Source organism: Sphaeramia orbicularis, chromosome 15 (assembly GCF_902148855.1).
Source record: "Sphaeramia orbicularis chromosome 15, fSphaOr1.1, whole genome shotgun sequence".
In the NCBI taxonomy this organism is placed as follows: Eukaryota; Metazoa; Chordata; class Actinopteri; order Kurtiformes; family Apogonidae; genus Sphaeramia; species Sphaeramia orbicularis.
In genome coordinates, this window is record NC_043971.1 from 5,553,676 (window position 1) to 5,577,115 (window position 23,440).

Below are 23,440 nucleotides of genomic sequence, written 5' to 3' on the forward strand. Positions count from 1 at the left end.
CGCATCCATCCCTCACTGTCAGCTGCACGAATGAAGAGTCTGCTGCCTGGACCCGCACGAAACCAAGAGACTTCCCTGATCCAAGTGTCACCTGGCACAAGTAAGTGCGCAAATATGACTCTGAACTTTAGGAATCAGCTGCTGGTTCAGTAAAAAGACTGTATAGAGGTGAAAATGATGGATCAGAATGGGAAGGATGGTAAAAGTTTGGGAAAAATTGCACTGAATGTCAAAAAACTGCAGTAAATCCTTAGTAATTTTTGCTACTTACACTGAAACCTCACATGAAAACTATTAATGCAATGAAATCAGTGTTATTGCTCATCTCTGACTCTGATATAAAACCGTGCCTCATCCTTTCACTATGAATGACATAGAAAAAAACCCTTATATTTTAAGTATTAAAATCCTGGAATTGATTAAATATTTGGTAGTTTTGAGAGCAAAAGTTTTTTTTGGTTTTTTTTTGAGAGATTAACCCATAAAGACAAGGATTGTGTCAGTTCTCAAAGAACCTTTTCTCTCTATTTAACTTTTCTTAAGTGATTTTTTTTTTCAACATTCTTTTTATTGAAGTCAAGAGAAAAAAAAAACAGAAAGAAACAATACTTTTAGATTTTCTACATTGATGACATGTTTCCTATATGATTTATCACAATTTATTATAATATTATCCCCTGTATTTAGCATTTTTTTCAGTCAAAATCAGGTATTTCTATTATTTAATTTGCTTATCATGTAAATGTTCATAAAGCTCAAATTAAAGTTGAAGGTTATTATATCCAAAACAGAGAAAACTGGGAGAAAAGTGTTTACTTTTTTAGTAAAATCTCTCATTAACTGAACATAAACTAAGTGTGTCCATCCACTGTCACTGATCCAACTCCATGGGTTTTACTGGTGAGTTAATGTTGTAGAAGATGACGGTGTTTCCATGGCAACTACGGAGCCTCTGAACGTCGAGACGCATATTTGTTGACCATGGAAAGATGACAAACTGTATTTTACCTGAAATATTTCAACATATTGATAAGATTTAGTGGTTCAGAAGTTATTAAACATTTTAGATCAGTAGATAATTTTGGTCACCAGTTGCAGTTTGGGTCAGAAAAAATATAAAGATAGACGATTATTTTAAAGCACAGAACGCAAAAAGTGTCAAAAACTGACATTAAATTAAAAAAAAAAAAGTATTTGGTTCACTTACTTTTTCCTGGTGCACTGTAGTGTTTATATGTTCAATAAATACATGAATATTATAACTGTCAGGTTGTGTTTGTCTATATTTGTAACTTGGATGCAGATCAGATCACATTTTATTACCAATTCATGCAGAAAAGTAGAACATTTCAGAAAGTTCATACACGATTTAAGAAGAAAAAAAATGAAAGAGTAGCTGTTCGGGTCAGAAAAAATATAAATATATACGATTATTTTAAAGCACAGATCCCAAGAAGTGTCAAAAACTGACATTAAATGTAAAATAAAAATAGCCTTTGGTTCACTTACTTTTCCCATGTGTACTGCAGTGTTTATGTGTTCAATAAATACATGAAATATTATAATTGTTAGGTTGTGTTTGTCTGTATTTGTGACTTAGATGCAGATCAGATCACATTTTTATGACGAATTAATGCAAAAAAGTAGAACATTTCACAGAGTTCATTTACAATTTCTTGCCACTGTTTAAATAAAAGAAAGAAAAAAAGAAACATTCATGCCATAAGCTGTAACACAGACATAATAATCAGTAAATGAAAAATAAAAAGGACTAAAATGTGCCAGATGCTCTCAGAGGAACTGTTTGGATGAAGTGTGTGGTTCTTTTGCGCAGAATGTCTCCCACAGTGCAGTGCGTGCACATGCGCACATCCCCGGGCGCAGTGCCGTTCAGCAGCTTTTACCCGAACCTGATCCTGAACAACAGGAGTCCCGGACCGGACCCGTCCCCGGTGCGGAACCCGCGGCGCAGACCAGGCTCGGACCGGAGCGCGCAGCGGGGCCGGCGCAGGATGAAGGCCAACGACCGGGAGCGGCACCGGATGCACACCCTGAACTGCGCCCTGGACGCGCTGCGGAGCATCCTGCCCGCCTTACCGGAGGACGCCAAGATGACCAAGATAGAAACCCTGCGCTGCGCACACAACTACATCTGGGCCCTGACCCAGACCCTGCGCATGGAGGACCAGCACGGACGCACGGAGGACTACGGGCCGGGACCGGGACTGTGCAGCCCCGGGTGGGACCTGGGCTCACCGGGACACCCCACCGGCCACATGGACTACACCATCATCACCGGAAACCAGTGCACTGTCCCAGTTACGATCTACTTTAAACCAGTGCATGAGGAAAGTGGACTCAGGGATGCGTTTGGGTGTTAATGAGGGGTGTAGGAAATATGGGTTCTGCAATATATCGCGATATTTCATTTCACAATACTGTATCGATATTAAAAGGTACTGTATCGATATTTTCAGGTATTTATTCAAATGCAGATATGGAGGTTCATTTTTGTTTTTCTTTGTTTATAACTTATTTATTACAATTTAACACTGTTTTATTAAATAATGGTTGTTTGAAGCATCCTAAAAGTACTTTTTACTGTCTGAGAGGCAGATGGGAGGTCCTTTGTTGGGACACAAATACTGTTCTGATGTTAGTTCTGAACTAATAGAATCTGAACATTTGAACAGGATCTGAAACTGTAATGTCTGGAAAACACAATTTAAAGGTGCGGGAGACTTTCATGAGCAGTTTTTCATCGTCTCTGTCAATCCTCAGTCATATCCTCAGTATCATGAATCTGTCAGTCTGTCTGTCATTACTCACCTGAATCTCTGATAATTTCTGATCAATCTCTGATCAGTATCATGATATATCACAATATATCATGATACTGTTAAAAAGGCCTTTTTTTTTGCTTGTTTCTTTTTTAAAAATGATTTTTTTCCTGGAAGAATTGAATTACACCAGAAATATGCACAAATACTAAACACTTTTTTTTTTTTTTTTTTTTTTTTTTTTTTAATCGCAACAGGATCTACTGCTATATCCCAAAATATTCCCGTGTTCAAATTTAAAGGTGCAGGAGACTTTCATGAGCAGTTTTTCATCGTCTCTGTCCATCCTCAGTCATATCCTCAGCATCATGAATCTGTCAGTCTGTCTGTCATTCCTCAGCTGAATCTCTTGCATTATAGTGAACAGTTTCTTACTTCCATCCACCAGAAACAAACCATGTGTTTACAAACAGACCCAGGACGTCACTCGGGCATCTTTGAAATTTTGTCGTGACATGCATTGTGGGAAACGGAGGTTCGCGCCGCCACCTGACAGCAGCAGCAGCAGCAGCAGCGTGATCATATGGATGAAACAAACGCAGAAACAGCCACAGGAATATGTGTAGAAGGAAGGGAGCTCCTGCCGTTTCTGATCGTGTCTGTTCCAGCTGCTGCTGTCAGGCGGCTGCATGAGCCTTCACTTCCCACAATGCACGACTCGACAAAATTCTGAAGATGCCCGAGTTCCCTCCCGGGTCTGTTTGTAAACACATGGTTTGTTTCTGGTGGATGGAACTAAGAAACTGTTCACTGTAATGAGAGAGATTCAGGTGAGGAATGACGGACAGACTGTCAGATTCATGACACTGAGGATATGACTGAGGATGGACAGAGACGATGAAAAGATGGTCACGAAAGTCTCCTGCACCTTTAAATTTGAACACAGGAACGTTTTGGGATATAGCAGTAGATCCTGTTGCGATAAAAAAAAAAAAAAGTGTTTAGTATTTGTGTATATTTCTGGTGTAATTCAATTCTTCCAGGAAAAAAACATTTTTAAAAAAGAAACAAACAAAAAATGGTCTTTTTAACAGTATCATGATATATCGTATCGTGATCCTAGTATTGTGATTTGTATTGTATCACCAGATTCTTGCCAATACACACCCCTAGGGTTAATCCAACTGGACCAGGACGGGGGGGGGGTCAAAGTCAGATAACTTCAGGGGCCATAATCAGCCATATTTAACCCTTTCATGCACACTGGTCACTACAGTGGACAGCTATTCTACAGCTGTTCTCCTGTATATTCATGGATTTTTTTTTTTTTTTTACACATATCTTTATTAAAGTTTTAAGACACTACATATCTTTTCTGACATGAATTGGTAACATTATGTAGACCATAAACCCTCAGAATCACAAGCTCTCCCTATAGTTTTCACACAATTTATCAGTAAATACAGTTTCTGTGCATCAAAAATTAAAAGTGTGGTGTCCAGCTGAGTGGACATTTTTGCAACTTCATGAAAAATAAGTTCATAAGATATTTTTTTCATTATTATTTTTTTAATGTATTTTTTTTTATTTTTTTTAAAATTATTTTTATTTTATTTATTTTTTTAAATTCATTTTTCAGAAGAAAATTTTCAATCGCATTGTTTTTTTCATGCCTAAAGAGGAATAAAAACACTCAGGAAAAAATTTTGATTAAGGTTCTCATAATTCGTGCATGAAAGGGTTAATCTGAAGTGGGCCGGACCAGTACAATAATACCATAATAATATATAAACAATGTCAATTCCAAACTTTCCTCCACACTGCAAATAGCCAGATCTTACCAAGTGTATTTTTCTCATTTCTAGTCAAAATATCTCATCACACTTAAAATACAAATAAGAATCATGTACAACAGGGGTGTCAAAGTCATTTTAGATCAGTTCCACATACAGCCTGGTATGATCTAAAGTGGGCTGGACCAGTAAAATAATATAAATAATAGGATAAGAACTTTGGAGTGAAAAAAGTCAAATTCCGTTATGAAAATGTTTACATATACGAATTGTACTCGAACATAACATGAACAAATACACTACAAACAAAATGGTAAATGGACTGAACTTGTATAGCACATTTTCTACACCTTCATGGTGCCCAAAGGGCTTTACAATTCCTCACCTTCACCCATTCACACACACACTCATACACCAGTGGGCGGCTGCTGCCATGCAAGGCGCTGCCTGGCCCTACTGGGAGCAGTTTAGGGTTCAGTGTCTTGCCCAAGGACACTGTTACTAAATGGTTTGTATATTTGTAGTTGTAATGTACACGTGTAAATGATAAACGGAGGCAAAACATTGTTAAAAGTGCACTTGTTTTTCTTAAGATATTTCAGATTGTTCATGTTATTCAGATTTTAAAGGAAACGTTGTAGATGTAAACATTATCATTATGTAATTTTACTCTTTTCACTTGTTATTTTACTGGTCTGGCCCACTTCAGATCATACTGGGCTGAATGTGGAACTGAACTAAAATGAGTTTGACAGCCCTGCTATAGATGATAAAAACACTTATCCAATTCCATAATCACATGGATCAGATGCAAATGTATAAGGTTTAAACAAACTAAAGTGAGTTATCAATCTACCAAGGGTAGAGAATTGAGTGACTGTTCCCTCCTGGAGTCACAGCAGATTTAAAATCAGCAAAACACTACCAAGCACAAATGAAAATACATTTCAACACTGTTTCCAAAGCCGTCTTAGTAAAATAACTTATAAACCTGTCGTTCGTCTGCTCTGAGGGCTGATTTTAGTGTTTTTACTCAGATGCTCATTAACACTCCAGAGTTCAGACCTAAAAGAACAGAACAGTAGTATCTTAACCCGATAAAACTATTTGTATCATATGTGCTACACCAGGTTATTTATCTTATCAATACTTTCCGTGAAAACTTGTATTTTCTGCCCCCAGAGGAATGACTTTTTTTTTTTTGGCCCTTTTCAATTTGGCCGCTAACGTAAACTCAAACACACATTTTGTAGGAAAGTCTTTGGTACTTTTCAAAAAGTTACGTTAAGAAGACCATTTATATTGTTATTTGGTTGAAAGTTGAAAAATATTGATAAAAAATTAATAAGAAAAAGGCTGTAAAAAATTTTATGTATAAAAAAACAAAACAAAAAAACTACCTGAATTGATCTATATTTTCAAAATGTTACTGATAAAATGTTTTTTTGTATCTAAAGTTAACTTTGTGAGCAAAAAGTTGCCAAAAACCCCCAATGTATTGAATGTGACACAAAAAATATATTAAACAAAATTACATGGCAAAAATTTTTGTTTGGATTGTGTTAAAAGGGCCAATAAGAACTTCATTTCCAAAAACTTAGAATTTTGTGGGTAGTTTTTAAATGGGTCCGGTTTTACAGGGTTAAAGCACTTAGATTTTAAATAAGTTATGATTCAGAAGTTTGGTTTAGTTTGTTTAAAACCAGGACATTTCCATATCAGCTCATTTAAGGATGTTTCTCTGCTGGAAAATTATTTAATATTGCAATAAAATCTTTCGAAGACAACTGGATATTTTCAGTGCATACTTGGCTTGGGTCAAAGGTCAAAACATCTGCTACTAAACGCTAAATATGTTTATTTCAGGAAGCACAATCGACAATCTGAAGACACAAACTGAAGGGTATAAGCTAAAATATTTATTTGGCATTGCTGTTTTTTTTTTTTTTTTTTTTTTTTTTTAAATGTGTCTTGTGAAATGTACAGGTTTAATAAACTGTAGAAAAACATTTGAGTGTGGGTTCCTGTTTTTTTTCAATGCAAAGACCATAAAAAAAAACAAACAAACAAAAAAACAGGGTCTAAAAACCCAGTGGTGTTTAGTTGTGCATTTCACATTCACAAAGCGAGAAAAGACCGAATGAATGTGAACGATGACTGTTTACTCTATTTATCTGTTAGTTTTGTGTAGAAAATGCTTGAAAATTGAGGAAAACAACAACCAACATGAACATAAATGAAAAAAAAAAAAAGTACAGTAACTGTCAAAAAGAAGGAAAAAAAACCGACAGTGTCCACGTTTATGAAAAAAAATGAACTCAATCAGAACAAGTGCATTTTGTCTCCTCAGATCTACTTTACATTACCTGGCATTTTCTCTAGGAAAGTTAGAAAAGTACTGGAATTCTACTTATTTTGTCCATTTAGTCTTAATGTTATGGAAGTCAGTGTACACCATATTTAATCAATATGAACAAAATAAGCACTGCATTAAAAAGAACAAAAAAACAAAACAAAATAACATCCCCGCAAAAAAACACAAAAACAAAATGAGCAAAAAACAGAGGGAAAAGGAATAAAATAAACCAAAGAAATAAAAAACAAATAAAAACCCAAAGAAAATAGCATGAAGAGGAAAAAATCAACAAAACAACCAAAAAATGAACAAAACAAACCAAAAAGCATGAAAAGAATGAACAAAATAAGCATAAAGAAGAGGAAAAATGAAGAAAATGAGCCAAAAAAGAAAAAAAAAAAAAAAACTGAGCAAAAAACTAAGGAAAAATTAACATAATAACCAAAAAAAGATGAAAAAAAATTACAAAACAAGTAAAAAGAATAGGAAAAAGAAAAAAAACAAAAGAGCCAAAAATAGGAAAAATGAACAAAAGACCGTAAAAGATGAAAAAAAAGAACAAAATGAGCCAAAAAGAGGAAAAATGAACAAAATAAACCTGGAAAAGATGAAAAAAAAATTACAAAACCAGTCAAAAGAATAAGAAAAACGGAAAAAAAAAAAAAAAGAGAGAGCGCCAAAAATAGGAAAATTGAACAAAATAAAACTGGAAAAAAAGAGCTAAAAAAGAGGAAAAATGAAGAAGAAAATAAGTAGTGGATGTGAACCTTTGGGTCAAACTACTTGTAACTGGTTTCATTCTGGTGTGAATCTTCAGATCTGGAATCAGTTTGTGATGTTTTCGATCTTAACGACGCCTCTGAGCTGAAGTCGCAACATTTCACTTGTCAATTATCATCACACTTGGTGTTTAATGGATAAATGTGATCATCATGGTTGGAATAAAGGCCAGAGTTAATGTGCAAATGCTGTTCTTTACTGTCGTTCCTACAGTAAACTGAGTGAAGAGGCCGTTTCATAGTCTCAGCATCGTCAACTAAGTGTTGGAGACGCCTCGGTCACGTGCGGATCAGTCCGACGCCGCGCTCCGTCGTCTACTTGGGGAAAACCGTCACCACGTCGTAGCCTTCGGGCGGGGTCGCTCGCTCGCGGGCGTGTGTCTCACAGTAAATCTGATCCTCCACAAAGAAATGTCCCTTCTGTTTGAGGTTGACGTCGCAGTCCGAGCAGGTGTAGCACTCGGCGTGGCGGAACTTATCACGCACCTTCACCATCATCCCCCTGAAGAACAAACAGGAAGAACACAAGCAGCTCAGTCAGTCTGTCATGGAACCAGTCTACCCTCATGTTAGTTCAGGTTCTACATCTGAACCAGGTCAGATCAGGAAAACAGAACAATTACATTCTGAAAATATTTACATTTACAAAGTTTTCTTAAAAATCTGAATAACATGAACCTGAAATGTTAATTTTAACAATATTCTGCCCCAGTTTATTATTTACAGATAGATAGATAGACGTAGAGATAGATAGACAGACAGATAGACAGATAGATAGATAGATAGATAGACAGAGAGAGGGCTAGAGATATAAAGAGAGAGACAGAGACATAAATGAAGTAGTTTCAGTTTGTAATATCTAGTGACACCTGGTGGTGAAGTGGCAGATTGCACTGCCCTGGTTAAAGCCTGTTTTATTTTGTCATAGAACAGGGCTCTCAAACTCATTTTCTTTCAGGTTCCACATTCAGCCCGATTTGACCTCCAGTGGGCCGGACCAGTGAAATAATAACATAATAACCTATAAATAATGACAACTCCAAATTTTTGTCTGTGTTTTAGTGCAAAAAAACCCATTAAATTATGAAAATACTTACTTTTATAAACTATCCAAACAAAAAAAGATGTGAATAACACGAAAAAAATGAAATTTCTTAAGAAAAATAAGTGCAATTTTAACAATATTCTGCCTCCACTTATCATTTCTACATGTGCGTTATGGATCAGATCCACAAAGACACTGAACACTTAGTAACAGGCAGAAAATTGTTAAAATTGTGCTGAATTTTCTTTCGACATTTCAGGTTGTTTAAATTTGTTCAGGTTATTCACATTTTATTGTATCAGGATAGTTTGTAAATATAAATATTTTCATAATTTAATGTTATTTTTTGCACTCAAACCAAACAAAAATTTGAAGTTGTCATTATTTATAGGCATAGTGTAATATTTTTTTCGCATCAAACTGAGAAGAAAATATGGAGTAATTTTTTTGTTTGTCGGTTCTTCTGCTGTTATTATTTGACTGTAGATCATATTGGTCTGTATGTGGAACCACAACTAAAATGAGGTCCACAGCCTTGACTGTGGAATTTTTGCACTTTACAAATTCATCCCACAGGCCGGATTGGAACCTTTGGAGGGCTGCATTTGGCCCCCGGGCCACATGTTTGAGACCCCTGTCACAGAAGGTAAAGTTAACAATAATTCACTTTACATAAACAGAAGAGTCCATTTTTTTGCCCGCCTGCCCCAAATGTCATGAAAAACCCTCTGCTTCTATGATCTGTGTCTTTTTAGAAAGTCTGAGTCCATATTTTAGAAAAGAAAATAGACCCCATAGTCTGGAAGCAAATCTTTTTTTTTTTACAATCCCTCTTCTTTTTTCCATATTTAGAAATGTTTCTACGAGCTAAATCCACACTTCTCAGTACTGTGGTATCCTGTGATTCCCATATCAGTGATGCTCATATTATTACCACATTATGGACTAAAACGTTACTACAATAAACATTTTCACATTAGTTCGTTTTGAAAATTACCACAGTAAATGTCACTGGTTTCATTTGTTCAAGTTTAAGGACAGGTCTTTGGTTTGAAGTGAAACTTAACAGATAGTTGTGGTGTCAAATTATTCATAAAATAATTCAATAAAGTTGTTTCTATATTTATGTTGGAACAAGGAAAAGTAAAATAAAACCACTGTGTAGTCTGTGATTGTGTGGTTTTGTTTGATCTAAACTGATAACTCACTCTTCTACATGATCTGAACATAACCAATAAAGGAAAACAAAAAAAACACAAACATTTACAGCTAAAACCATTGAAAGTGAATTGTTTTATCTGAGAATGTGAAGAAACCCAATCATTTCACTGCCCAGACCTAGTCCTTATTAGACAAGAATCTCACATATAGGATTTTCATCTATATAAGTTTTGATTTTAATGTTTAAAAAAATGTAAAAATGGCCACAAAAGGGAAATGAGCTGATTAAAACTCAGATTCTGTTGAACTACACTCGACCACTAGGGGGAGACAAAGTCCAAACACTACAAACCTGCTTCAAGTTCGAACAAAGGGAAATTCTAAAATACAAAAACAAACAATGAACACATCTGTCATCAGGAAGTTATAAAGTCCAAATATTTTGTTGTTGTACTACTGTAGATTTTTCAGGCATCTGTCATGACTTTAGTTTTAATGGTTTTCAGTGAATTATGCAAAAATTATTAAGAACAAAAATATTTTAATGCTTTAAAAAGCTGTGGTTCCCAAACAAAGAAAATTTAAACAAATACACCATCAAACCTGACAAATAACACTGTACATTTCTACATAATTTTCATATTGGTGCATCTTAACATTGTTTTTGTCTTATGTCTTTCAAAAAAATTTTTTAATGTAATTTTCACCCTAGGTTCACTCTTCGTTTTCAGTGTTATATTTTACATCCTTTTTTCCTTGTTGCATCTTTTACGTTATTTTACTTGTTTTCTGTCATGAATCACAGACATACGACGGCATATTAGGGCCACAGAAAATAAAAACACTTATAATATTTTGAGAATAAAGTCTTGGTTTTCAAAAAACTCATTATTTAATGAAATAAATGTCGTACTTTTATGAGATTCAAGTCATAATATTTTGAAAATAAATTCAACAGAGTTTCCGGTTACAAGCAGCAACTTTCACTTCTGTTGGACCGGACGAACCCCTAATGAAAGTAAAACCTCACAAAGTGTTCAAAGGTCTCCATTATGCAACGACTGGGTACGACTTTATTCTCATAAATTATGATATTTTTCCCACCTGTTTGTATTATCGTAATATTATGGCTTTATTGCCGAAATATTACGACTTTAATCTCTATTATACTTTATTCTTTACACCTCATTTATTCTTCTTTGATTTTTTTTACCTCTTTTTTTAATAAGGTGAAGGAGGAATGGCATCCTAATTCTCTGTATGTCCTGTGCATCTAGTGAATTGACAATAAAAAAAAAAATCTTTGAATCTTTGTATGTCTTAAGTGTTTTGCTGAAGGTCATTTATTCTACAGATATAAAGAAGGTGAGTCTTATTGTATTGGTTTTACTTTAGTGAACACGTCTGAATTCAGATGAATAAATGTCATAAATGCCCACATTGCTTTACATTGTGGTTCAACTGAAGGATCATAAACTACTTACACGATCCCGGATCCACATTTGTCGCAGACCGGTAACTTATCTGCGTTTCCCACCGACGATCCAATCTTTGACGTTGGTGCTTTGACGCTCCTGAACCCTGACGGTTTATCGGAGTCACCTACAGACGAAACACGTTCAGTTTAGACAGCACCAGTTAATAAAACCGTCATGAACCCCCTTTATGGTCCCTGTGGATCTCCGTACCGGTCTCCAGAATCTCCTGAAGGACCTTGAATGACGTGGACTGTCGAGGAGGTTCATCCGACTCCTGGTTCTCCTGCAGCATCTTATAAACCTCTGAATCTGCGGCGATGGGCGGCCGCTTACTGCCGGGCTTTGACATATCTGGTGAAGCTCTAGGAGGGAGGAGTCGACAGTACAGAACGTCAGAAGGCATTCTCAGAGAAAACAGAAAATATTTACAATACTACAATATTTTTTGGTATAAAATCAGAGAAGATGGCGGTTGATTCCAGGGAAATATTTCACAGTTTCTACATAAAACATGCACCTCATCATGAAGACTTAGAACTACCTTCATACAGTACAAGTCCTGAATCTGAGGTTTTAATGACAGACTCTTAATCAGACCAGTAGATGGCACTGAATCTCACACACTCATCCTTTAACCCTTTACCCCTGACGTGTCTGTGGTGAGCGTTTTGATTGTATGATTTATTTTAAATATTCCTAAAAATTCAACCATTTGGTCAATAGGAACAATTTCAAAACATGTCGATAGAATAGAACTTGTTCTTTCAATAGACATTGTTTTTACTGTTTGTCATGTTGTGGTGAGTTCATTTTTTTTTGCATATTTTTTCATGTCATTTATTATTTTGTACATTTTATTTGTTTTTGTTCATTTAGTTGCTTATATTGTTTATTTTTCTACATTTTTTTTCATTTGATCCTTTTTTCTTTACTTTTGTTCAGTTTGTGGCTTATTTTGTTCATGTTACTTATTATTTTGTTAGTTTATTATTCATTTTTATTCCTTTCATTGATCACTTTGACTGTTTTTGTTCATTTTTTTGCTCATTTTATTTTATTTTTTGACCGTGTAACTGCTTTGTGGAGTTCAACCAGGTGTCAAAAACCAGCTGGACTGATTTATAAAAAGAGAGAGAGAGATCAATTTTTTGTGTATTTTTACATTTTATTTATTATTTTGCAAATATTTTATTCATTTTGGTTCATTTAGTTGCTTATATTAATTATTTATCTACATTTTGTTCTTCATTTGATCATTAAAAAAAAAAAATTGTTTAGCTTGTGGCTTATTATTCATTATTGTTAATTTTATTGATCACTTTGACTGTTTTTGTTCATTTTGTTGCACATTTTATTTTATTTTTTGACCGTGTAACTGCTTTTTGGAGTTCAACCAGGTGTCAAAAAGCAGCTGGACTGATTTAGGAAAAAAAGAGCCCCAAAACAAAAAACAAAATTGAAATCCTTGTTGTTGTTCAGTGTGTTCCAGTTCACAATTCATGTTCAACATCCTAAATCTCTTATTGATGTACATTCTAGTGCCTTATTTAGTAAAAACCTGTCAAACTTCAATTCCTCTCTTCGTCTTTTTCTGTTATTCCACCTATTTTGACCCTAAAACACACAGTAAAGCAAAACCACTGAAGAAAAGGAACACAAGCTCATTCTCACAGCAGCTTTTATGACACTGAAACAGAAACAAATTCACAGCAGCAATAATGTCTCAGGGGTTAAAGGGTTATCATAGTCCAACCATGGTGTGTTTCATTAATCTCTTACGTGTTGCTGGGGTCATTGGTCGAAGCCATGGTTTTCACTTCGTCCACCGCCGTGTTGAAGGTCTTGATGTTCTCTGATGAGTACAGACCTGACGGGCTGTTGTACTGGTTTGTCACCACCTTGGATCCGAAGGCGGTGAACGGCAGCGCGCTCCGGTTGTGGGCGGAGCCAATGGGTTTCACCTCCTGTCAAACGCATGGAAAAATCAGATGGTTATGTGGTTTTTAAGGGAAAACAAGTGCATGAATCTGGGTTTTATGTTATAATAACTCATACATGGTCTGAAACATGCAGCGCTTGTGCAAACAGGATGCAGTGATGGTTACAACACCCACAGATGAACTCGTATTTAGATTGTTGTGTAATAAACTGATCAGTAGATATAGATATGTTGCAAAATTCTGGGCTAAAATAGTAACATGGTTAATACATTGTCATTTTCTTTGTTTGTCATTTATCCCCACTTCTGTACTGAGAAAACACACAAATCTTTGTTATATATAAAATTATGTTAAGTGTCTGAGAGTATTTCATTATATAATTACATTATCTTTGAGTGAGGACAAATCAAATCATGCACATTGATGAAAAACTCCTAAAGCTCATCACTGTCATTGGTGAAAGAGCCTCTTGTGTGTCGATACTGATACTACATGATATCAGCAAACATCAGTTCTGTCTACAGTCTGTCTATTTTCATCATATTTAATAATAATTACAGTACATATCCTCACATCTCAGTGCCACGTTTGTCTCTTTAAAGGCTTATTTTTCTGTTTGGCAGGTTGTCTGTAGTGTATCCAACTCACTAATTACCTGTCTGTCTACCAGGCTACTGACTGCAGGGTTCCTACATGTTTCTACTAGTCAAATTTAAGACTTTTTAAGACTTCTTAGAACAAAATTTAATGCCCATTTCACAGCCTATTTCACTGCCATACTGGCACAAAAATTTGTGACTCCTGAATTTAGGAAAATGCATTCATTTACTCCAACGCTTTGATTCCCGCTGTTCTGAGTCGAATTGATTTCCCAAAGTCAGCTTTATCAGGTGACTAACGGCTGCACATGTGTTGGGCTGAATGTTAAGTGATCATTTCCCACCAGGGGCTGCAAAGTTAGTGATAAATGGTTCCTAGTTTCAATATAAATTGTTGGGTTGGAACAGGTGGAACTGAGTAGACTAATGTTATTTCTGCTGCAGCTTGAACACATTTAAACACAATACAGAGAACAAGTTTATGGCAACATAACTGAGACCTACCATATAAAAATGTTTAACCTATTAAATGCAGATTTGTAAATTTCAGACTTAGGACTGTTTAAGACCTCACAGGGAACCCTGTGATTGGTCAACTAAATTAATGTGCAGCTCAGTCTTCCAATCAGAGAGCCTGGGATACATTTGTCACTTTGTTGAAAGGAGTGATATTTTGCTTTTTTAAATGGAATTCTACATTTTAGAACATTTCCCTGTGGTCTACATAAACTGTAAATGCTCTGCTTGGGTCTAAATTCTTCATTACTTCAACTTCACAGGTCCATGTTCAACCCTATTTCTGACAAATAACAAGAGAAAGGTGGTTTGGAGCGCTGGCCCTTTAAATCCAAAAGAGCCACTTCATGCCCCATCCCCTCTATCCCATTCAGCCACTTGTGTTCGTTAATACAACCAACAACTGAACATTTTAGGTAATCGGCTCAAAGCTTGGACATAGTTTCAGTATGGACTACAACCGCTGCTGCTGCCAAACAATTATGCCATACTTGGAGAAATGTTCGCCGGAAGTCTGGACCTTGTATGTGCAAACGTCATGACGTAACTAGTTATAAAACATAACAAATTAAGCAGGAATTGAAACAGGTTGTAGAAATCCACTCGCTTGTTGTCTTACTATAAAGATAGTTTTGCAGCACCTGGAGGGTTCAAATTCAAACTTTATGAACTATTAGGCTCCAAAAACACAAATAAATGAACCACAGACTAATAAAAGTGGGTTTAGATAAATATGAGCCCTTTAAGGGAGAGGAACTGATACCTGCTCAAAATTTGGGTGGATGCTTTTGGGGTCGTTTCAGGGTCTTAAAAGCTGCCAAATCTCTCGAGGACATCATCACTTGGCGACTTAATGCTCAACACCGCCCAGTCTCCAGTGTTTTTAACTATGATTTCAATAATGTCGCAAGTTGCTGACTTTGAAAAACAAGCCAAGTGAAAACGTCAAAACAGCCTCATTTGTTTCTGCAACTGCATAATTTAGCAGCATAATGTTGGAGTAAGGATTCTGCTGTAATTATATCTAACCAGCTAACGATCTTTTATGACAAACATGTCAAGGCACTGGCATACTATCAAAGTAGGCACAGAAATACCACCAAACCTAGCTCATGCTGCACAGTGGGAACACGGAAATGCCTCCAGATTTAGCTCATGCTTCAAGCATTCGACATTTAAATTGCAGAAAACCCCAGAGTCTCTGAGGGCAAATGACTTCATGAAAAAGAACCAGAACAGACAAACAGCACACGGAGGCAGCTTTAACAGATAAAACAGTGAGGAGGCTTCACAGTGACACTCTGCAGACAAACACGTGTTATTGTGTGTATGAGAAAAATGCACAACATCTGTGACCGGTGAAACACACAAAGGCTGGGACACACCACACAGTTTCCTACATGAAGTCACACTTTGCTCTCAACTTTCCACTCAGCAGTCAGGAACTGAGGCTTACGTCAGAGCTTGGCTGATAAAGTACCATCTCCTAGGAAACGCCCTGTTGGGAAGTAAACAATGACTTCATGCTTGGCAGAGTCCAGAACACCCACAAGCCTTTGCGGCCGTGGTGGGAAAGAACCTTCCAGCAAAAATATGGCTACCTGTAAATACCATTCCCAGTTTTCAGACTAAATGACAGACTGGTTCAAAAGATTCATCCGGTTCCGATGATGAGTCAACGAACACACACCTTGGGCTCCGATGCCAGATTCATCTTGTATGGATGCGCCTTCCCTTCTTCAGATACCAGCGGAGACCACATTTTAGATTCTGACCTGAAGAAGACAGAAAAAAAAAAAGAGAAATACTCCTCAAAGACGCTGTAACGACAACATAATTCTACACCCAGTGGCTTTAATTATAAACTAAAAATGACTCCTTCCTGTTTAGCTGGACTCAGTTATGATGCTAAGTCTGTGTTACCTCTTAACCACCAGCATCAATCTAAGGCTGAGTGAAAGTTTGAGCGAACGCCAGTTCAGATTGACTCTTGGACCTTTTAAGGCCACGTTGGAGAGCCACCACAGTCATTACATCCCTGTACATGCTTCCATTTCCCTTTCCACTGACCACAGCAGTTTCAAACCCACTGGTTTTGCTTTTTCTTTGTCATTACATAGACTAGACACAACACCAAATCTGTTTCTTTCTTCTCTTTACCATGCAAGTCACAAATGTTTGGTTATCGGTTTTGCTGGTTGTGATCATTCTTCCCCAGTTCCTTGGGTAAACAGTTGTTAGTTCGAAAGTTATTACAATTTTGGCATTTTGACTCTTTTTATTATTATGGGTTTAGATTTCTGTTCATTTTACAAAACCATTTTTATGTTTTTTCCCAGGTATTATGAGGAAATCCTTTATGTATAGAAGCTCAAACAGTCAGAATGAATGAAGCTGTATGTCAAATTTAACCGTCACAGAGACAGTTTTATATTAAAGTTCATTTTTTAAAATTTGTATTTTCTGGGGGGGGCTCATAAATTTGTTTGACATTGATAAAAATATCATAAATAGCATAAAAAAACAGTAGAATTGAGGATGAGATAAAAACATACCTGCAAAACAATGTCTGTTTTTTAAAAATCAAAGCTTTGGGTATAAAGGTTATTTTATGGGTAGATCACATGACCAGAGTGCAACAAAGGCATTATGGGTAAGAGCCAAAATGGGGCATAGCTCCAAGATGATGTTAATTCTGTATTTGGTCAAAGAGGCACAAAATGGCAAATGATATTTATTGTTTGTGCTGTATTTAATATTTCTTTATGCGCTAAATAAAAGACTGATGCATTTGCTGCTATAATAGCATGTTGGGACATGTCTATTACCTGGCATTAGCCTAAGAAAGAGTCAAAGAGTTAAAGGTTCATTTCATGGCGTCTTCCACTGGTGTTTCAACAGAGATAAATAAATGTTGCACAAACAACAGTATGAATTGTCCTTCTGTTGGACCAGTGTAGCTACATATGTGAAAGGTCTGATGTTATGAAGCCCTTTTAGTCTCATGCACCATGAACAATTAACACTGGAGGAAAATGAAGAGGATTTTACCTGCAAATCTCTGTCATTATAGTCTGAATTTTTATTCAGGTTCCTTGTTTTTCTTCTTATTCCACTTAACATTATTTCTTCACTGATATTTTTAGTTTATGTGGAACAGGTTCTCTCAAGCTCTCAAACATAGCCATGATTATTTTCACTGTAGTTTAATTTCCTATGTTAATAGTTTGGCCTACAGAGTGTCTGACAATTGAAAAAACTGCTTCCAAAATCCCAAGAAGATGTCCTTAATTGTCTCGTTTCATCCACAACCAAAGGATATTCAGTTTACTGTCACAGAAGAAGAAATAAATCTGTAAATATTTCAGATTTCAGCAAATATAGAGAGAATTTTGACTTTTTTTTTTTTTATTATTAAAATACTAATAAATCATCCAAAGAACTGGTCTGACATCAGGAATTGGCTCTAAATCAGCATTCAGACAAAAAAGGTGTAAGTGAGAATGCAATAAAAACCCCTGAAGATATGTTTTTGGATTCCTTGATACTTTGTCCCACCTACTTCCTCTTAACTGGAATGAACATATGTTTCAGCGTGTTTGGTTCACTTATTTCAACATCTGTGCTGCTTCATCACCCATTAGTCAATATATAACGCAATGACATGATGACAGAGAGTCACTACATAACAAACACTAAGTTACAAACTAAAAAGTAAAACACAGGTTGCACATTAACCAGCATGAATAAGCATAACGTCACACCCTGAACACCTGGACTACAGCCTGAGTCATCTCATGTTACTGTGTTTTCAGGCCCGGGGCTATGCAGATCAGCCCAGTGCATGTCACAACATCGTACCTGTCTATGGAGAGCACCATCTCCTCTATGCAGCCCTTGATCTTGTTCTGGGCTTGTATGTGAGTCATGCTGTCTGCCGGTTCGCCGTCGATGGCCAAGATCATGTCTCCGATGCACAGGTTGGCCTGGGCGGCTTTACTCCCCGGGGTGACCTGCAACACGGGAGGCATTTTTAATCAGATGAGGTCAGTTTTTGATATTAGTTATATGGAGGTGGATGTGGGTACGATGAAACAAGAAAAAACAGACTCCAGAAGTAGAGAAGAGATTAAATAAAATAAATAAAGTGCTATCTACAAATTATTTATGGATAGGATTTATGTATTAAAGGTAACAGCGCCAGTAGAACAAAGCACGTCATATGTTAACATACATTGTGAGATAATATAAAAAATGTCTATTACACTCCATTGTTTGCTTCACTGAGTTGCATATTATCAAAAATATGGATGAACGCAACGCAAACAAACACAGAGTTCATGCAAATCTGAGTTTCCAGAATGCTACAGACGGACGTTCAGCAAGTAGTTGCATGTTTCCAGCTTGTGTTGTTGTGAATCTTTGGTCTGAATTGGATAGAACACAGAAATGGGGTAATTCTGAAAGGGAGAACGGGTCAGACTAGACAAGACAAAACAAGTGGCTAAATCTGTCATGATCTGATTATGAAATGTCACTCACACACACCAGAACATGTACAGAGTATGAAGAAGTTATTGAATAATGTATGATAGGTTTTGTTATTTTTGCCATGTTCATATATTTACTTAGTTTGCAATCATGTTTACTTAATCTACAATTATAGTTGAAAAGCTGTCACTATTTATCTCTAAAATTGTGTTTCAAGCTTAGAATATGTGGTAAATGTTATCTACATTTTAGTCATATCTCACAGCTGGAACAGCAAACAGCACAGAGTGAAACCAAACACGTTAACACTGTGTATTTTGTTCGTTTGTTGAGTTTGAGTGAATTCTTGACATGTGGCGTCAAATATTTGACACCTGCATACAGGGCTGAGTACTGACCCTCAGTGCTTTTATGGTAAAGACCAGGAAATTACAATAACTAAAGAGTAAATCTCACCAGAATCAGCAAATACAGCATGAAAGGATTTTATAGTCTTTAATGAATGGTATCATGTTTGCAAGTTGTGGTAAGTTGGTTTAGTTTATGTGTTGAAAGCTGCTTTGTGGTTGTAAAAATGCAAATGAGCTGAAAAATAAAAGTAACAATTTGTACCATAATGTGTGCCCTAGTTTTTTTTTTTTTTTTTGTTCAAAAGTAAAATTGCTGTCCGTATCATTTCTGAACGGTACCTGCAGAACAAAATCACTGCTATAAAGTTACACACAAAGCGTCTGATGTACACCTTACTGCTGACACTCCTGTGTGGTTTAACCCTGAACTTTAAAGACCTTTCATGTCCCTGTTTACTGTAAACTCAAACAAAGCCACTTGAGGAGATGTTCATGTTCTCAACTCAGCAGTTCTGCCTGAGCGATGCCTCGGTCGTGGGCAAACAACACTGAAGATAAAAAGGCCTGAAGGAACTGAGACTTGGGCACGGTCCTGGAATTCCTTATCACTTTTCCATGGGTGGAGCAGACCAGCCTCTGTAGCTACTTTTACAACAGGAACAGCAGCCTCCCTCCACTCAGCAAAGTACACAGCGAAGAGTCGTATTCCTGTTTTTACTGTCAGAGGTGTGTCACATTGTTAAGTAAGTGTTGTGTTGTGTATGGAGTAAAGGAAAAGAACAAGCTGCAGGGGATGTCAGCCAAGTTAGAGATTATCTACAGCTCACGGATAAGATTTAACAGTATTTCATTTAACAAAAACAGCTAATAAATACAGTACTGTGTTGAAGTCCTTGTCCAACATTCTAATAACCACATATATGCATTTGTCTCTGCATTTAGATCCAATCTGAAATATGTAACGCATGTACAGCAGGAAAAACAACAGTTTCAGGGTAAAAACAGCTTCTATAAACCAAAGTGGTCGTAATTAGTGTGACCTCCCTTTGCACTTAACATGTCTTTAACCCTTTTGTTCACACAATACAAGATTTATGGCGTTAATTTTCTGATGTTTTCTACCAGGGTTCATTCAACACACGTCAGATGTTTCTAATTCTTTGTGCTGCTTCTTGTCATGGGGTCAGAGGTCACACTAAATAGTGACTTTAACCTTTAACACATTTAGTTCAATTTTTGAGTGTCTTCTAAGGCTGTGCACATATCCCCTGTATTTTCTTGTGGTTTGTGAAGAGAAGAAAAGAGAATGAGAAATAAATATGTGTGCTCATTTCAACCCTAACAAAACACTAACAAAAACAAAAGACACTATAACAACACAATAAAACTATAAACCACAGGTGGAATAAGACTTTTGAATAGTAGTTAACTTGAACTAAACGGAGACCAGATACTTTTACAAGTACCTGTTATGTAATAAAGAAAGATACTTTTAATACAAAACTATAGTTACTGAACAAAAGCTACATTAAACAGAGGATGCTAATGATTTCTCCTGTATATTATGCTAACACATAAGTTTGACAGTCTTAATTTATGAAGAACTTGACGATATTTTATTGACTGTTGTGGCTACTTGGTCTATAAAACGCAATATTACAATTAAAATTGAGTAAACACTGCTACTTTTAGTCTTACCAATAAAAATTACATGTTTAGAGGCTAATCCTTCGACGTAAAACACTGATTTAAGCTAGCTAGTTAAGTTAGCCGCTAGCTTAAAAGTGGCTAAAGTGAAAAAAAAAAAGGACCAAGTCAACCAGAAGCGACAGGAGGTGAAAGTTTGGTCGGGACAAGCCCAGGTGTGGTTTCTCCAGAGGCAGCGATAGTTAAGTTAAGAGTCAAACTCACCCTGGAGATGGTAAGCGGCTGTTCGAAGTCCTTTCCCCCCACTAGCCTGAACCCCCAGGGCCCAGGACCCTGCATGGTGACCCGCAGAGGCATGACGATGTTCTGGGCGAAAAGAACCGACTGTTACCGAAAGCGTGTGGAGGTGCGGAGGTTTAGGAGCTGCTGTTCACTTCCTACTGCATGTGACATGTGCGGTGATCGATGGTCAGAGGTCTGGGCAGGATCCATCCACGGGTGGGTGGACCCTCAGGTTCCACTCGGACGAATAGGTTTTGAAGTTTCCACGCTGATAAGTCACACACACAAAGATCGTCTAATGAGAAGAGGAGCCACTCTGCACTGTGAGCAGGGACAGCACCACTGGGCTGTTCACAGGCTCTGAGTTCAGCTGATTCAAGTTTATTTGCACTTTACACATAATAACATGATGAAAATGCAGCATATTGTACAGGAAGGGTCTTAAAAAAATAAAAAAGACAAACTAGTCCAAATACAAGCATCTTCTTGTATTGCAGGCATTATTGTGTTTGTTTACAATCATCTTCAGCTTCAGTGTTTGTTCCTGCTGTGGTCAGACAGTTTACAAAAGGACAAAACTAAATACACAACACTACTCACCACATTACACTAACATAACACACCGTGCACATCAGTACATGACCACAGAGCAGTGATTTCCAGCATTTTCAGCACCAAAACATTTATTTTATGTCTCCTCAAGACCCAAATTTACAGAAATACACCTTGAACTGTAATAATAATCACTATTTCAATGTCTGCTCTACTATCTTTTTATTTTTTTATGATGTTTTGTTGCCATTACATTTTTATTTTTCTTCATGTTTATTATTTTTTGTATTTTTATATCTTGTGTCATTTTAAAAATCTTGTTTCATCTTGTTCCTGTATATTATATATTTAATTTACATTGGATAATTAATTTTTTCTCATGTTTTGTGTTTTAAATCTTGTTACACCATTTTATTTTTTGCATATTGTTTGTGACTTTTTTTTTTTTTTTTTTTTACATCTTGTTATTTTCATCTTTTTTACTATATTACTTCATTGTTCTCTTGTCTATTAAATCTTGTTGCATTTTTCATATTGTTTTTATGCTTACATCTTGTAATGACTTTTACATTTCTACATACTTGTGTTATTTTTTTAATTTAGTTTCATCAATGACATCATCACCTCCTCTCTCCATTTCATATAAGTCAGCAATAATAAACTCTTCCAAATACTTTTCTACAACTTTATTTAGAAAACAAATTCATGTATTATATTAGGCAACTGACGACTCAGTAAAAACAGCTTTGCGACCTGTTTTAGGTCCTCACCCTAAGTTTGGGAAACCCAGCTTTAGTGTAACTGACTGTTACCATGGTTACAAAGATCTTGGTGTGAGATGGTGGTGCCATTTTTTGTCGTCTTACTCAAACAAAGATGCAGATTATGGTGTGTAACTTGTGAAAACACACACAAATCACATGTCAAAATGTATTAAAATTTAAGGAACAATTACTATGACTACTCTTAGCCAATCAAGAAACTATGATCGTGAAAATCACAAACAAAATGCAAAAATTTCCCGTTCATTTCCATGGAAAAACATCAAACTTATTCTTCTGATCCACATTACTGAGCCTTAGAGTGGATAATGTCGTCAATAGAGTGAAGACAAACATTTCTGGTAAAACTGCTGTTACTCTACTATACTATTGCAGTATATTTATTACAAATGTCACTGCATCCATCTTCTTTCAGACGATGAAACTCCCAAAACCCAGTGACTCACAGAATGTGATCTATGAGCCTCAAAAGTGACATTAGTAATGCCATCCAAGTGACCATTAAACCCAATAATAAATAAATAAATCAGAGCAGATGTTTCTATTCAGAGCCAGAAAACTCACTCTTTTACATGGATTCTCTCACATATTTTCCATTAAAACTGTATAAAACTAATATATTAGCACATTCAGCTGAGTCTGCTCGCTATCACTATGAAGCATTTGGTGATAAAGAACTGACTGAGAAGTTGTGATTATAGATAGATAGATAGATAGATAGATAGATAGATAGATAGATAGATAGATAGATAGATAGATAGATAGATAGATAGATAAGTACTGAATGAAAGTGATAATGAATTTCCCTGCTGTTCCGTCCATTTTAACCCATAAAGACTCAAACATTCACCACTGACCAAAAGCATCTACTGATCTAAACTGTTTAATA

General features: G+C 36.2%; 1 protein-coding gene across 2 annotated transcripts; it reads right to left on the minus strand.

Annotated features, from left to right (window-relative positions):
- Positions 1 to 7,586: 7,586 nt before the first annotated feature.
- On the minus strand, positions 7,587 to 21,497 carry pdlim1 (PDZ and LIM domain 1 (elfin)). 2 transcript variants are annotated; one of them, XM_030156272.1, is made up of 7 exons: positions 21,200 to 21,497; positions 18,309 to 18,460; positions 16,138 to 16,222; positions 13,175 to 13,356; positions 11,603 to 11,754; positions 11,399 to 11,516; positions 7,587 to 8,210 (listed from the first exon to the last, which is right to left on the minus strand). In XM_030156272.1, exons 1-7 carry the CDS (start codon positions 21,290 to 21,292, stop codon positions 8,024 to 8,026), a joined length of 969 nt encoding a protein of 322 aa, XP_030012132.1. In that variant the 5' UTR covers positions 21,293 to 21,497; the 3' UTR covers positions 7,587 to 8,023. The 2 variants fall into 2 exon arrangements, with proteins under 2 accessions (XP_030012132.1, XP_030012129.1); XM_030156269.1 differs by having other exon boundaries at positions 13,172 to 13,356; positions 21,200 to 21,495.
- Positions 21,498 to 23,440: the final 1,943 nt, after the last annotated feature.